Raw genomic sequence first — 15,489 nt, 5'->3', positions numbered from 1 at the left:
TGACGAGAACATGAGAAGTGATGAAGAATGCAGAACAGAACACCAGAAAAAACTACAACAGAAACAAACTAAACTAACTAAAACAACTAATAAACTAAAACACATACGGTGTGGTGATGAGTTGTAAACAGAAGGTGACAGATAAGAAGAGAGAGGAGATGGAGAGAATACTGGGCAGGAGAGCAGCAGGGACAGAGAGGAAGAGAGAGAGCGGAGTGTTAGTGAATGCCAGATTTTGGATATATGCAGCGAGAACAATTTGTTCTTTGTTGGACTATATAGGTGGTGGTGCGTTCAGCGCTGCAGCGCCTTGGGCAGCACTGCTGCCAAAACCAAGCATCAACTCGTATACCTGTCTTCATGTGCACGGCCATTTTATGGTTTCATACACGTTAATGATTTGTTGTCCCCTTTGTTTAGTCAATTCTGTCTCGCTCACAAGCGCAGGCTTGCACAAACGCACAAACGCACAAACTCTCTCTCTCTCCTTGTTATTCTTTTCCTGCTATGGCTCAGCAGGAAGGCTTCTCCATCAACCCCGGGCTCCCCCAGAGTTAGTGTCCAAGTGTCCTTGAGCAAGACTCTGAACCCCTAAATTGCTCCCGATGTGCAGGTTGGTGCCTTGCATGGTTTCCTCAGCTATCGGTGCGTGAATGAGGTGTGTGAATGGAATGCACAATCTCTGTAAAGCGCCTCGGATAAAGGCGCTATATAAATGCACCATTTACCATTTGCCATTATTGCCATTGGCGAGACAGTGGATTGTCAGTAAATTGTCAGAACACTGTCCCTGAGAAAGGAAGGCATTTGCAAAGGTGTTGTTATGTAAATGCTATTCAGATTCTTTTCTTTTTTACAATGAAAAGAAGTGTCGAAAACTTGTTTTCAGTAACAAAAGAGAAGAATTAGCAAGGCTAAACAGTGAAAAGAACCATGGGAAAAGTAATATTTCCAGAATCAAGTAAATGACAGAGTTACCCTGGTCCCCGGGGGTCCGGCGAGCCGCCCCGCGTCCGAAACAGTCGAGAAATTACAGAGTATGGGGGTCCCCAGGGGGTCCCTTTACTGTAGTGCACTGTAAATGGTAAATGGTGCATTTATATATAGCGCCTTTATCCAAGGCACTTCATTGTCAATTGGGACATAGGGACAAACATTGCTGTTCCTTGGAGTGGCTGCACCACTCATTCTGGCCAATCACAATTACGATTGACTAAAATGCCCCTGCTATTCACATAATTATACATGTTGCTCAGTGGCGTTTTGAAGCGCCCAGAAGAACGCTCTACTTCCCCATTGGCCAACCAACATTTGGTCAGCAAATGCGGAAGTGCAAACGAGCACTCAGCGTTAAACCCCAGCGGCACGGGGTTACCTCGTGCTAAATGCAGGGGCCCGCCTGCAGTTCCAGCTCTGACCACTACGTCTTGCGGCTTCAACGCTAGCCAGCCTTTCTGGGGGGCCTTGGTTTACAGTCACGCACACTAAGAACTAGACATAGCCGGGGGCCGGGGCTAGCGCCCCTCAAAAATGTATAACTAACTGCACTCTGTCGAGGTGCCAACAGAGTGCGCAAGTACTGCTACTAACTAATGTATATTACAACTGCTGTTCTAAATCCTTCAGACCCGTTATTGACCTTATACCAACCCCCCAAACGTACCTACGTCACCATCAACAGCCAATAAGGGACCATGCCATTCTTACCCAAGTACCTTAGTTACGTCATCAAGAATGGTGGTCCCCATGCATTGGCCGACGGACAACACCGACATACGCAGCCGATTACAGTGCGCTCTGCTTGCGCAAGTAATGATGAAAGTCATTATTGGCTCTCTGATCGGGCCAAATTGACTCGCCCAAATGTTAGAGTCATACGTTGTAGATTACCAACGTCATAGATGGCTGAACCACATGATGCATTATTACTGTTAGATTACTGTAATGTTAGAGTCATACGTTGTAGATTACCAACGTCATAGATGGCTGAACCACATGATGCATTAATACTGTTAGATTACTGTAATGTTAGAGTCACACGTTGTAGATTACCAACGTCATAGATGGCTGAACCACATGATGCATTAATACTGTTAGATTACTGTAATGTTAGATTACTGTAATGTTAGAGTCATACGTTGTAGATTACCAACGTCATAGATGGCTGAACCACATGATGCATTAATACTGTTAGATTACTGTAATGTTAGAGTCACACGTTGTAGATTACCAACGTCATAGATGGCTGAACCACATGATGCATTAATACTGTTAGATTACTGTAATGTTAGATTACTGTAATGTTAGAGTCACACGTTGTAGATTACCAACGTCATAGATGGCTGAACCACATGATGCATTAATACTGTTAGATTACTGTAATGTTAGATTACTGTAATGTTAGATTACTGTAATGTTAGAGTCACACGTTGTAGATTACCAACGTCATAGATGGCTGAACCACATGATGCATTATTACTGCCATGCTGCTCCCATATGGCAGTGGTGGGAAAAGTACTCAATGTTTTTACTTCAATAAAAGTATCAATGCTGCAATATATATATATATAGAAATACTCTGTTACAAGTAAAAGTCTTAAATGCATTTAAAGTACGGAAGGTTAAAGTACTTTATTGTGCCAAAATGTCGCAGTTTTCAAGTGTATAATAACATTTTGAAAATAGCAGATCTACAAGCTCACAATGCGTCGCAACACGACGCATTGTAAGCTTGTAGATCTGCTATTGTCAAATGGCTGAAATGTATATAGGACTGAAGTGGTTACTGTATGTTTTGTAATAATAATCAAAATCTACAAAAGCAACTAAAAATCTACAAAAGCAAACTAAAAATAGTGGAGCAAACGTACAATATTTGCTCTCTGAGATGTAGTTGAGAAGTACTGGAAATTGGAAATACTCAAGTAAAATACATGTAACTCAAAATTGTGTACTTAAGTACAGTAATTAAGTATATCTACTTAGTTACTTTCCACCACTGCCATATGGATCCCGAGAATATTTTCTCTTCCCATCTCTCGCCACCTCTCTCTCTCTCCCTCTCTCTCTCTCTCCCTCTCTCTCAGCCCTCATCTGCCTCTCCTTCACCCTCCATCTCTCCCTCTCCCCCTCCCTTTCCTCCCTCTCCCCCCCTCTCTCTCTCTCTCTCTCTCTCTCCTCTCTCTCCTGCCTCTCCTTCACCCTCCATCTCTCTCTCATTCTCTCTCTCTTTCTCTTTCCCTTCCTAATTGTTCTTGAAGGACAATGGACAATGCATAACTTCAGAAGAATCAATTATGCAAAAGAGGTCATTTTGAGTATTCAAATCCTGTGTGTTCATTTGAAGTCGGAGAGTGTACAAAATAAATGGCACCAAATTGGCTGCATGTGTTAACACTTTTATAGTACGATATCTCAGTCTCTCGTTCGCAATTGTTACTGTGTGTGCGCGTGCGTGTGTACTTTGCAGATTCTAGCTTTCTTTGTGCCTCATGTATTTCTGCAGGTCTGCACTGTGTGTGCGTGTGTGTGTGTGTGCGCGTGCGTGCGTGCGTGCGTGCGTGCGTGCGTGCGTGCGTGCGTGCGGTGCGTACACTTGTGTTTGTATGTAAGCATGTGTGCATATGTGTGTACATGTGTGTTAGTTAAAGTCAACAGTCAAATTTAAGCCATAGCCTAATACAGCCTATATACAATAAAGTAGTAGCTTTCAAGGGACGTGCATTCTCTGGCAACAGCATCCGACACGGCGTCGCCAGCAAAGCAGGAATCACTTCAAAGTCGTACATAACTTCAAAGTCGTACGATGTGTCACATATAGTATACGTTACCGCAGTGAAATTTGTTCTCCGCATTTGACCCATCTCTTGACCCATTTGACCCATCTCTTGGAGTGGTGAGCCGCAGCTCAGGGAATCATTTTGATTAGTTGATTTGACCCCCCCCCAATCCAACCGATTTTTGGTCTATGACCCGGCCAGGGATCGAACCCCCGACCTCCCAGTTTCAGGGCGGACACTCTAACCACAAGGCCATTCATTTGTCTGGTAACTTCGGCGAGTTAGTGAGTACATGTGGTTAATTTGGATGCTGAACATGCCCTTTCATCACAGAGACCAGAAGTACACACACGGATGGGGTTTCCTGCTACAAATGACCGCCAAAGGCCCCGGACGTTTTCCTAGAAGTCCAAGTCTCAAAAATGATTCATACATAAATCACTTACTGTGTACTGTAGAATGCTCTCGCTGCATTGTGCCTCCGGCGGCCGCTGCTATTTTACAAAGTAAACAGAACGTACAGTATAACAAAACAGTTACAGTGTTGGTGAGATGTCTAACCCGTTCAGACCTGAGGACACGTCTGTGTCGCCTCATAGCTTTTAACCACTTTAACCATTATTTTTTAACTTTAACTGTTGAAAAAAAGCAGATCTACAAGCTCGAAGCACGGCACTCGGTGTGAATACACAATCTTTGAATATAGATTATTTTGCAGCAAACGTTTTTAACTCAAATATTTGCTTCTGGGAGGTCCTTGGAACAACATATTTTCAGATGGGGGGGGGGGTCAGTGGCCAATTACATTTCATTTTTGGGGTCCTTGACATGTAATAGTTTGAGAACCACTGACATAGAAACATTGGTCTTTCAGAAAACATTTATAGAATCTGCATGGGCTCAGGTTTAAATAGGTTAAGTGAGATGAGTATAATACAGAGTGTGTGTGTGTGTGTGTGTGTGTGTGTGTGTGTGTGTGTGTGTGTGTGTGTGTGTGTGTGTGTGTGTGTGTGTGTGTGTGTGTGTGTGTGTGTGTGTGTGTGCGCGCGTGTGTGTGTGCGCGTGTGTGTGTGCAAGAGACAGAACGCTATAGAGATAATTGTCAGCTTTGAACGGCAGAGTTTCTGTCATGAGTGACAGGATGCAAGCGGAGGTGGGCTTATTTATATATATTTTTTTTTACTCACAATAATGCAAAACTTGTGGAAAAATAACAGTTCAACAATAATTCATTTTACGTTAGTAAAACTGTCTAAACTTTACTCTGTGCCCGCTTTCCAGCTGTCACCATGATTCAGCCATGACCTATAAGGCGTTCCCAATTCAGCGACGCCCAAATATGGAGTGTCGTCGTCTAACCTCGCCGTGTAATGGCGTCAGGCGCAAACAAGTCAGTCCGCTCCATATATGGACACAAAACATCAGAGATCTACATATATGAGCATATTGGTCCGATCGGCGGTGTGAAACAATTAGCTAATCATGTTGAGTAAACAATGATAACCACTTTAACCATTATTGAAAAATAGCAGATCTACAAGCTCATAGCGCTGCACTATGAGCTTGTAGATCTGCTATTATCTTTGCTTCTGGGGGGTCCCTGGAACAACATATTTTCGGATGGGTGTCGGCGGCAAATTACAATAACATTTTTGAAGGTCCTTAATTGACATGAAATAGTTTGAGAACCACCGATATAGAAACAGGTTTTTCAGAAACCTGTCAATGGGCTAATAAATATGTCCTTCCTTTTGTTTCCCCTCTGGGGAGGATAAAACACATGTCTAATAAATATGTCTTTCCTTTTGTTTCCCCTCTGGGGAAGATAAAACACATGTCTGAAAGAAGGGAAATGTGACTTGCCTGCCTTGAGACAGTTCTTTGTTAATGTGATTGATTGTGTCCACTTGAAAGTGTAAATTCAACAAAGAAAGACAACTAAACGAAGAATTGCCTCCACAACTTCCCGGCAGGGCGCTCAATCAGCGCGAGCCAGCTGTGGACTTGACGGATGAACAGCTATATGCACAGTCAGGGAATTATGACTTTACTCGCCGGTGTCTCACAACTGAACATAAATAGATCTACAAGCATGCGTGTGTGCATTTTCAGTGTGAGATAGTGGTATGTCGAGGAGTATAAATCAGGCCTCTGAAATCTCCCTTGCAAACGAGACGGCCGGGGGAGTCAGTCCTGGCGGCTGAAGACCACACTGAATATTCCCTGCAGTATTCCTGATAACACAGATTGGCAATTCCGTACAATACACTACTAGAAAACCCCCAATTCCGTACATACAATACTAGAAACCCCCCAATTCCGTACATACACTACTAGAAAACCCTAGAAAACCCCCAATTCCATACTATACACTACTAGACACTACTAAATAATCACACCCGTGTGAACTGAGTGGTGCAAGGTCTTATATAGCCTGATCAGCTGTGGTCTGACGTAATGTCAGTGACCATAGTAACCATGCTCATTCTTTTGAGGGACAGGTACACAAACACACACACACGGGTACTAACAAAGCCAGTTGTTGGAGTGGTTTGCACCACTCAAAAAATCCATACTGTATGGATTTGGGGGTTTTCTAGTAGTGTATCAAGGTTCAAGGTCTTTATTAATGTCCCAGGAGGGCAATTAGGTTTACAGCAAGAGTAGTGGTTTAAAACATACAAACAATACAAACAATACAGGACAACAACAGACATGAGACACCATAGCATAAACAGAGGTCTGGGCGCATCTAGTGCAGGTATAGAATCAAAGATCTAAAAAAAAATCACACCCGTGTGAACTGAGTGGTGTAAGGTCTTATATAGACTGATCAGCTGGGGTCTGACGTAATGTCTGACGTAATGAAATCACACCCGTGTGAACTGGGGTGACCATAGCAACCATGCTCATTTTTTGGTACGAACAGACAGACAGACAAACAGACAGACACGTAAACTAACAAAGCCAGTTGTAGGAGTGGTTTACACCACTCAAAAAAAAGAAAAAAAGAAAGTCTACATTCAGAAAAAAGTGCTAGGATATAAAGTTCTGGCATAAAGTGCTTGTTTCAACATCGTCATCATCACATTACATGTTACTGGCAGCGTTGACTGCACGAATCGAGGCAGGGATAAAGGAGTGCTTGTATATGTACTGTATGCCTACGGAGTCCAATCCGTGTTTGTTTGGGTGAGATCGGGTTGGAACAACTCCAAATAAAAAAACTTTTCATTCTAGTAAGGACATATATATCCTCTAGTGATTCTTGGGATTGCAAAATAGTTTGTTTATCTGCATTTAGTTCAGAGGAAAGACGATATGTACAGGATTCTAAATAAGTGATGACTTACGAGGGAAGATGCAGGGACCGCTAGAGAATTGCCTATGCGTTCCCATAACCGCAAACTCCAGAAAAACAGATGAAAGGGAAAAAAAACAAATTATGGGGAAGGCAGTTGCGGCCACTGTGAGTTGCAGGTCACAGAATGTGGTTTTCGCTTCAAGGGGGAAGTTTTGGCGTGAGATAAGTTTTGGCGTGAGATAAGTTTGGGCGTGAGATAAGTTTGGGCGTGAGATAAGTTTGGGCGTGAGATAAGTTTGGGCGTGAGATAAGTTTGGGCGTGAGATAAGGGAAGTTTGGGCGTGAGATAAGGGAGGGAGCAGAAAGTGATGTTATAGAATGTTAAGGAGAACAGTGTTGTTTTTGGCAGCAAATTTTGATTTTAGTTTTAGTCATAGTCTCTTCAATAGTTTATTTAGTTTTAGTCACATATTTATTTTTAATAATTCTATTTGATTTTTTGAGGTTCTTTTCCAAGATAATTATTACAAATCTATCATGGTTAACCCATTTTGGGCGGGAACCCCTTTTGGTGTTAGCATTATGTTATGCTTTAGCTATTGAAAAATCACACCTGTGTGAACTGCAGTGTTGTAACTAACGCCCTTACATCACGTTACGTTACCTAACGGCGCTACTTTTTGCAGTAACTTGTAACCTAACGCTTTACATTTCCCCATTCCATAACGGCCTTATAGTTATTGTGCGAGCGTTACCCGCGTTATAGCGTTATGTTAACTTATGTGATCCGAGTGAAAAGTCTCCCCATGCAGCGCCGTGCCCGTGAGTCTATCTGTCATACAGGCGCGTCTCGTCTCTGTGCTGAGAGAGCACTCTCTGTGTTGTACTCTGTTGACAGTGTGCTCTCATACTAGCCTCTGAGACCACTCTAACGTGATGAACAAAGCACGTCGCAGAAGAGGTCATTGATTGGCTAACGTAGGGACAGATTTCAGGGTAAGCCAATCAGAGACAATCTGACAGAGTAGGGCGGGTCTTTCGTATGGCTGTGGTAAACAGTTCTAAACTCAGACACACAAACCCTCGTAACACATACACAGAAAACGCCGGTTGAACGAACATTATTACCACACGGTACAATGGCAAATGCGGATGACAGCGAGATCGGATGCTTTGTGGGTTGGAAATACAAGCATTATTTGAGTACTTGCGGGTCAAGGAAATGTTTTAACATGCCATGGAGTCCCCGCTGTGTGTGATTCGATTCCCCATACTTCCTGTATTATTACTGTTGCGTCCCTCCTGCGCAGCACAGTGCCTGACGTTAGCCGTGCGTTAGCCGTGGCCGTGGCCACCTCCCCGGGCACAGTGATAGGGCTGCCCTCTCCCCCCCAGAAAAACATTGAGGTGAAAATGCTAATTATGTGGCGGACAGAAAGCATTGTCCACAATGCAAATCTAAGAAAGCATCTTAAATCAGTCCATGAGCTAGGCTGACTCACATCACCAAAACAGACAAAGATCGATTTTAAATCGCCACAGAGGCATGTCACCAAGAGTCAACTTGACAAAATGATTGCCAATTGCAAGGTATGTTGTTGAGGAAATGCTTCCCCTCAACGGTGGAGTCTGTTCCTTTCAGAGCACTGGTCAGCAAAATACTAGTGAAAGCAGGGCCAATGTGCAGAAATACATTTTCCAAATACCTGAACAGTGAATATTCTAAAATGGAAGATGAGCTCAAAAATACATTTGATGAATTAGAATATCTCTCTAACACTGCAGATAGGCCTATATGGACTCCTTTTTTATTTGATTATTATTAATATTTTTCATATTGCAAATTTGCACAGCACCATTTGTTTTGAAGGCAAGTTGAGGCTACAATAAAGATGCCTGTCAACATTTCTGAACATTTTATTTTGTTCCACTACATTTCATAATGTTAGGAGGGAGTTGTCTTTTCTCTTACTGTGCGACAGAACAAAAAACCTTCTTTTAAATCGTTTTTTATATTATTATTTTTTAAAGTAAAGTAAAGTAACTTGAAAAGTTACTTTCATAAAGTAAAGTAAAGTAAAGTAACTTATCTAAAAAAAAGTTACTTTTTTAGATAAGTAACTATAACTATAACTCTTTACTTTTTAAAAGTAACTTGAACAACACTGGAACTGCAGTGGTGTAAGGTCTTATATAGACTGATCAGCTGTGGTCTGACGTAATGTCTGACGTAATGAAATCACACCCGTGTGAACTGAGTGGTGTAAGGTCTTATATAGACTGATCAGCTGTGGTCTGGCGTAATGTCTGACGTAATAAAATCACACCCGTGTGAACTGGGTGACCATAGCAACCATGCTCATTTTTTGGTACGAACAGACAGACAGACAGACACGTCAACTAACAAAGCCAGTTGTAGGAGTGGTTTACACCACTCAAAAATAGCAGATCTACAAGCTCGTAGCGCGCCACTCGGTGGGGATAGAAAATACACGGGGGAGCCCAAAAAACACCAACAATTTTTAAAAAAAATGAATTTTATGTTATAGGTCCTTTAAATGTATACGAAAAAAACCCCACTGGTTTCCTCTTTTGGGGGGTCTTTTTACACCTGGACTTGCCTCTTTCCAGGATTTTGTGCGAGCCCAGCTATACTGGGCAGGCAAGAAAACCTGGAAAAACTTGTAACACTGCCAGGTGGAAGCGTTCTATTATAATATGATTAATGCTTTTGTTCACCAACTACAGAAGCCTAGTAAAATAGATACACTAAAAGGTTGTTACAACGTTTTGGAAAATAATGGTGGTCATAAAGCTGAAACAAATTAATGGGTCTACATCAGGGGACCTTTCTGCGGCACGTTATCAGAATCTGAATGCTATTCAAAACCTCCCAAAACCTTTGAAAAAGGTTCTTTCTACTGTATATACCGCAGGCAGTATGCAGAAAATAAAGCACCACTATGAGATACGGTATTGTAGCCTATATGGGAAAGGATGCCAGTGGTGGAAAAAGTACTGAATTGTTTTACTTAAGTAAAAGTATAAATACTGCAATGTACATGTACAGTAGGCCTACTCCGTAGTAGTAAGTAAGTAAAAAAAAGTCGCCTATTCAAGTATCGGCATCAAAATGTTCTTAAATACTAAAAGTAAAAGTACTCATATTGCAGAATGTCCAATTTCACAAGTTCAAAATGGGTACACAATCTTTAAAAATAGCCGATCTACAAGTTGCTTGTAGATCTGCTTGTAGATCTGCTATTTTCAAATGGCCAATCGCGAAATGTAGTGTTGAATTGCTTAATGTATGTTTTCTAATCAAAATTAAAATCTCCAAAGTAAAGTTTTCCAATAACAGTACTTGAGTATACTGTATGTACTTAGTTACTTTACACCACTGCTGACTGCACACCAAACCATCACATGGACCGCACAGACAAAGAAAGCATTTGTTGACATAAAGACTTGCGAGTTATGGACGAACCATCCATTCACACAAGGCAGTGGACGAGGAAAAATGAATACATTGCTTCAGTCCTATTAGAGGGAACATGGTGGGGGAAAAATGAGGTCAGTTGCCTATTCTTCATCCTAGTTTGACTCGGTAGCAACAGGACTAGGCCCAGGTGTTGAAGAGCTCAAGCAGAACATGCTGTTTTAGCCTCCGGAGACCTAATTTGTTATCAGCATCTCACACCATTAGTCGCGCATATACACAGTGTCCATCATTCGTCACCGAAAACAGCTCATTTGTCCGCGGCCAGGTGGGCAGTGAGTGTACGATATAATACAGTACTAATAGGCATGGAACTGTGAACAGATTCACTGTGCTTAACCCCGCTTTTCTTCCAGCAGCTGATGAAGGAAGAGCTGACTGAAAGGTATAGGGCTCCATTTTCGTCACCGCTAAACCCCTTATCCCTAAACTAAAGGCGGACGAGGTAAGACGCCTTTTTCGTCCTTTATTATGGAAGAATATGATAATAACCAATATTATTTGAATGTGTTAACAATCTGCATCACCAAAAATATCGCAATCTCTAGCAAAGGTTAACGTTACCTCACACAACTAACGATATGCTACGGCGTTGCATTCATACAACGTTACGGTAACGTTAACCATTCATTTGGCATTGGCGCTTTTTTATTTTTTATTTACCGCCGGTGCCCCGGTGGAACAACTCGGATCCAAACTAGCTTAACTAGCAGGCATCAGTCCGACCCCCCCAGACCACGATATGTCAACATTCTGCAGTTTTGGAGCTCTTAAAAGCCGTGAAATAGCCTACTGTACCTACATAACGCTGTCGCTGCATAACGTTGGCTACTCGCTGCAGTGATAGCTGGTATGGTTTTACCAATGTTATGCTAATCCCCACAAGTTGCAAAAGTTACATAACTAATTAGCAATGGTGTTGTTTTTCCCCCCAGGCAAACCAGTTATGGAACAGACTGCTTTCTATACAAACTGTTAATACAATAAACAATGAATCAGGTACACCTGTTGAGCAGGTGTCAGAATGAGCTATATCTAGCTGAATTACATTCTGGTGGGCTACCAAGATGAGACAAAATTACAATATATTTATTTCATCATAACCACAGCAATGTTTACGTTCCATCTCTTCTCCCAAAATAGCCGATCTACAGCTTATGGAAAGTGGTTTCCAAAGTGGGTTATGGGGACCCCCAGGGGTCCTTGAGAGAGTTCCAGGGGGTCCCCAGCTAAATGATAGTTTGGAACCAAATTGACCCATAAGGGTCCATTTGTACACTCTCAGAGTTAATTGACATTGATTTCACAATATAAATTGGGGGTCCCAGAGACAGAAATGCCATCAAATGGGGGTCCATGGACTAATGCATGTCACACTGGCGGTCCGTGACACTGCTAGATTCGTAAAGATCTATGGGGTCCCTGGCATATATCTTCAAATGGGGGTCTGCGGGCTAATTATTGTCAATTTGGGGGTCCTTGACATGAAAAAGTTTGGGGACCACTGGCCTGTAGTGAGCTTGCAGATCAGCTATTTTCTGAGAACAGGTTGTATATCAATATATCAATATCTACAAGGGACGTTCAATATTTAGGGACGTTCCAATTCCTAGGGTGATGATTTATCCCCCTACCCCTTGACACTCATTATGTAGGGGCAAGGGGAAGGGGCAAGGGATAAGGGGTAGGGCCAAAGGATGAGGGGTAGCGTTAAAAAAGGAATTGGGAAAGGGCCTTTGTATGAAGTGATGCAAAGTGTCTGTGTCATGAATGGCGGACTCATATCTTCAAATCTCGCATTCCTTTCACAACAATGTGGAGGCCTTGCAGCCTTTCACCCTCAAGCACTTACAGCTGACGTCACTAAGGTCAGGGATCAGGGCTTGAGGGAGGCAATTGGGATTGGGCCAAAGACTCACCAGACCTGAATCACCTGATTCAATGGGTGTGGATAGAGATTCAGGGGGTGGAGCCAGGCTGTGTTTATACGCTGTGCTGTGTGAGAATCAAAGGTAGAACCGTCTCACACACACTGACAGCAGAGAGCAGACTCTCATCCTTAACATATTCTCTACAACAACCTGCTATCAACAAGATTATCCTCGTTATCAGAGCAGACTAAAAGCACACAGACAGGTGAGTACACTATTGACAAGGTGGATTTATAATTTAGCATTGTATGTAGACGTAGCATTCTACAATGTATATGCATAGCCTTGATACCTATTTACATGTACAGTATTTGACATTACTTTGTATTGTTATTGCTTACTGTAAATTGATCGCTCTGGATTAAGAGCGTCTGATAAATGCCTAAATTGTAAATTGTAAGGTGTTCACTACACAACACTAAAAAAAACAATGTCTGAAATGACGCGTTTCAGTGACATATTCTACCTGTAAGTCAGTGGTATATTTACTCTGCTTTGTTTAATACTTTATACTTGTTTCCACCACATCTCAGAGGGAAATATTGCACTTTAATGTACTTGTGTTTACGTCCATTACAATTATTTTAAAACATTAGTTTATACTGGTTATACATGCATTAACCAATTGAGCCATATTTAAAATTGGGAGGTCGGCTTTTCATACATTTTCGGGCTGTTATACATTATAGAGTTACAGTCAGACATTAAGACTAAGAAATAAATCCTGGGGACTTGTTTCCATTATTGTCTTATGTGTTCAATTCATCAACATAGAATACAAAAACAATAAATCACACTCGTGTGAAGTGAGGGGCGCTCTTATCATCATGCATCATCATTCATCCTCATACATCACATTCCGTGCTCAGCCAAACAAATCATCACAAATGTCATTCCGGCCAATCACTTTTGGCGTCTTCCACTTTTCTGCCCTTGCACTTTTTATCCTCAATATGTACTTTGCTCAGCCAATCAAATCATCGCAAATCAAAGTAAAGCGGAGGTTATAGTGTTTGGACCTAGTGGTCCTGGTATCGTTCCCACTGACCTAGGTTCCCTGCAGCCATAATTGTGAAACCTGTGGTCTCTAACCTTGGCGTCAAACTAGACAACGCCCTTAAACTTGATAAACGGGTAAATGTGGTAGTCAGCTCAAGTTTTTATCACCTAAGGCTGCTGGCTAAAATCAAGTCTGTGCTGCAGTATCCTTTAGCAATTTTGAGAGGGTTATCCATGCCTTTATTTCCACGCGGTTGGACTACTGTAATGCACTTTATGTTGGTTTAAATCAGGGGTGGGCAACTGGCGGCCCGGGGGCCACATGCGGCCCCCACCTTCACTTAATGTGGCCCTCAGGTTAATGTCAGAATAGAATACTGATATAATATTGGTTTCAGCTGTTACTATTCCACAACATGCAAACATGACCCACTGTTATTACTTCAGTCTAAATTAGTAGCCCATTGCTTCAACAACAAGTATAATTAAAGGCATTTGAAATTACATAATAATGTTAATTTTCAGGATTCCGATTCCAAAAATAGCAAAAATTAAAGATTTCAATTTGAATATAGCAAAAATAGCCGATCTACAAGCTCAAAACGCGTCGCAGCGCGACGCATTTTGAGCTTGTAGATCGGCTATTTTTTCTACGACAGTAATATATGGCCCTATGGAGTGAGTGTGGAAATAGAGTGGCCCTCTCCATCGTCAAAGTTGCCCACCCCTGGTTTAAATCAAGCCTCCCTCGCTCGACTCCAGCTAGTCCAGAACTTTGCCACAAGTCTACTCACAGGTACTCGCATTAATCTGGGGGTCCTTGACATGAAAAAACAACATTAGGAAGCAAGCCCAAAATTACCAGCTACTTGAGAAACAATCCCGACAAACTACCAATATTTATAAATGACATTACAGAAAAACAAGCCCCAAAGTCACTTATAATGAGCAGACATGGCAACACTGTAAACACGAAAACCCCTTGATATGGGGCTCCGCAAAAACAAACAAGCAAAAGGAAAAAGGAAACAGAAATCAATGTCCAAAAATAAATTGATCAAAGTGTCCTTCACATGCTATAATAATATATATATAATAATAATGGGGTATGGATTGATGGAACCAGAACATGTCCGCCACTGCTATGCCCTAAATCAGGGGTGGGCAACTTTGACGATGGAGAGGGCCACTATATTTCCACACTCACTCCAGAGGGCCACTATATTTCCACACTCATTCCAGAGGGCCACTATATTTCCACACTCACTCCAGAGGGCCACAATATTTCCACACTCATTCCAGAGGGCCACTATATTTCCACACTCACTCCAGAGGGCCACTATATTTCCACACTCACTCCAGAGGGCCACTATATTTCCACACTCACTCCAGAGGGCCACTATATTTCCACACTCATTCCAGAGGGCCACTATATTTCCACACTCACTCCAGAGGGCCACTATATTTCCACACTCACTCCAGAGGGCCACAATATTTCCACACTTTCCACACAGTTGCCCATGTATGCCCTAAATGGTATACTTTGTGTTATTTTGTATAAATGAAGAGCAGTATAATTGACAATCATTTCATGTTTTCACTTTTATTCTCAGTGTGTAGAAATGGCGTCCGCCAGCAGTCTCCTGTCTGAGTGTTCTATCTGTCTGGAGGTGTTCACTGATCCAATCACCACTCCATGTGGACACAACTACTGCAACGCCTGCATCACACAGCACTGGGACAGCAGTGATGTGTGTAAGTGTCCACTGTGTCAAGAAACCTTCTATATTAGACCAAAATGCTCAGTTAATAAAGTTCTCGCAGAGATGGCTGATCAGTTCAGGAAGTCAAAGGAGCTCAAGAAGACGTCCAACACAAACCAAGAACCTGCTAAACCAGATGAAGTGTCCTGTGACGTCTGTACTGAGACGAAGATGAAAGCTCTGAAGACCTGCCTGGTGTGTCAGGTCTCCTACT

At 42.2% G+C, this 15,489-nt stretch overlaps 1 protein-coding gene across 1 annotated transcript in view; it reads right to left on the bottom strand.

The window, feature by feature from the left end:
- The window catches only part of LOC306936300 (uncharacterized protein), a gene marked incomplete at both ends in the record, with an annotated part of 20,812 nt that extends 20,438 nt beyond the window's left edge, over positions 1 to 374 (bottom strand). Inside the window, one exon of the mRNA XM_079519789.1 lies at positions 353 to 374. Within this exon, the coding sequence (XP_079375915.1) occupies positions 353 to 374 (22 nt within the window). The remainder of the gene's footprint in view (positions 1 to 352) is intronic.
- Between the last annotated feature and the right edge of the window lie 15,115 nt (positions 375 to 15,489).

The sequence above is a fragment of the Electrona antarctica genome (assembly GCF_951216825.1).
Source record: "Electrona antarctica genome assembly, chromosome: 14".
Classification (NCBI taxonomy): Eukaryota; Metazoa; Chordata; class Actinopteri; order Myctophiformes; family Myctophidae; genus Electrona; species Electrona antarctica.
The sequence above is the reverse complement of the archived record's forward strand: the minus strand, read 5'-3'. Positions and strand labels throughout refer to the sequence as shown.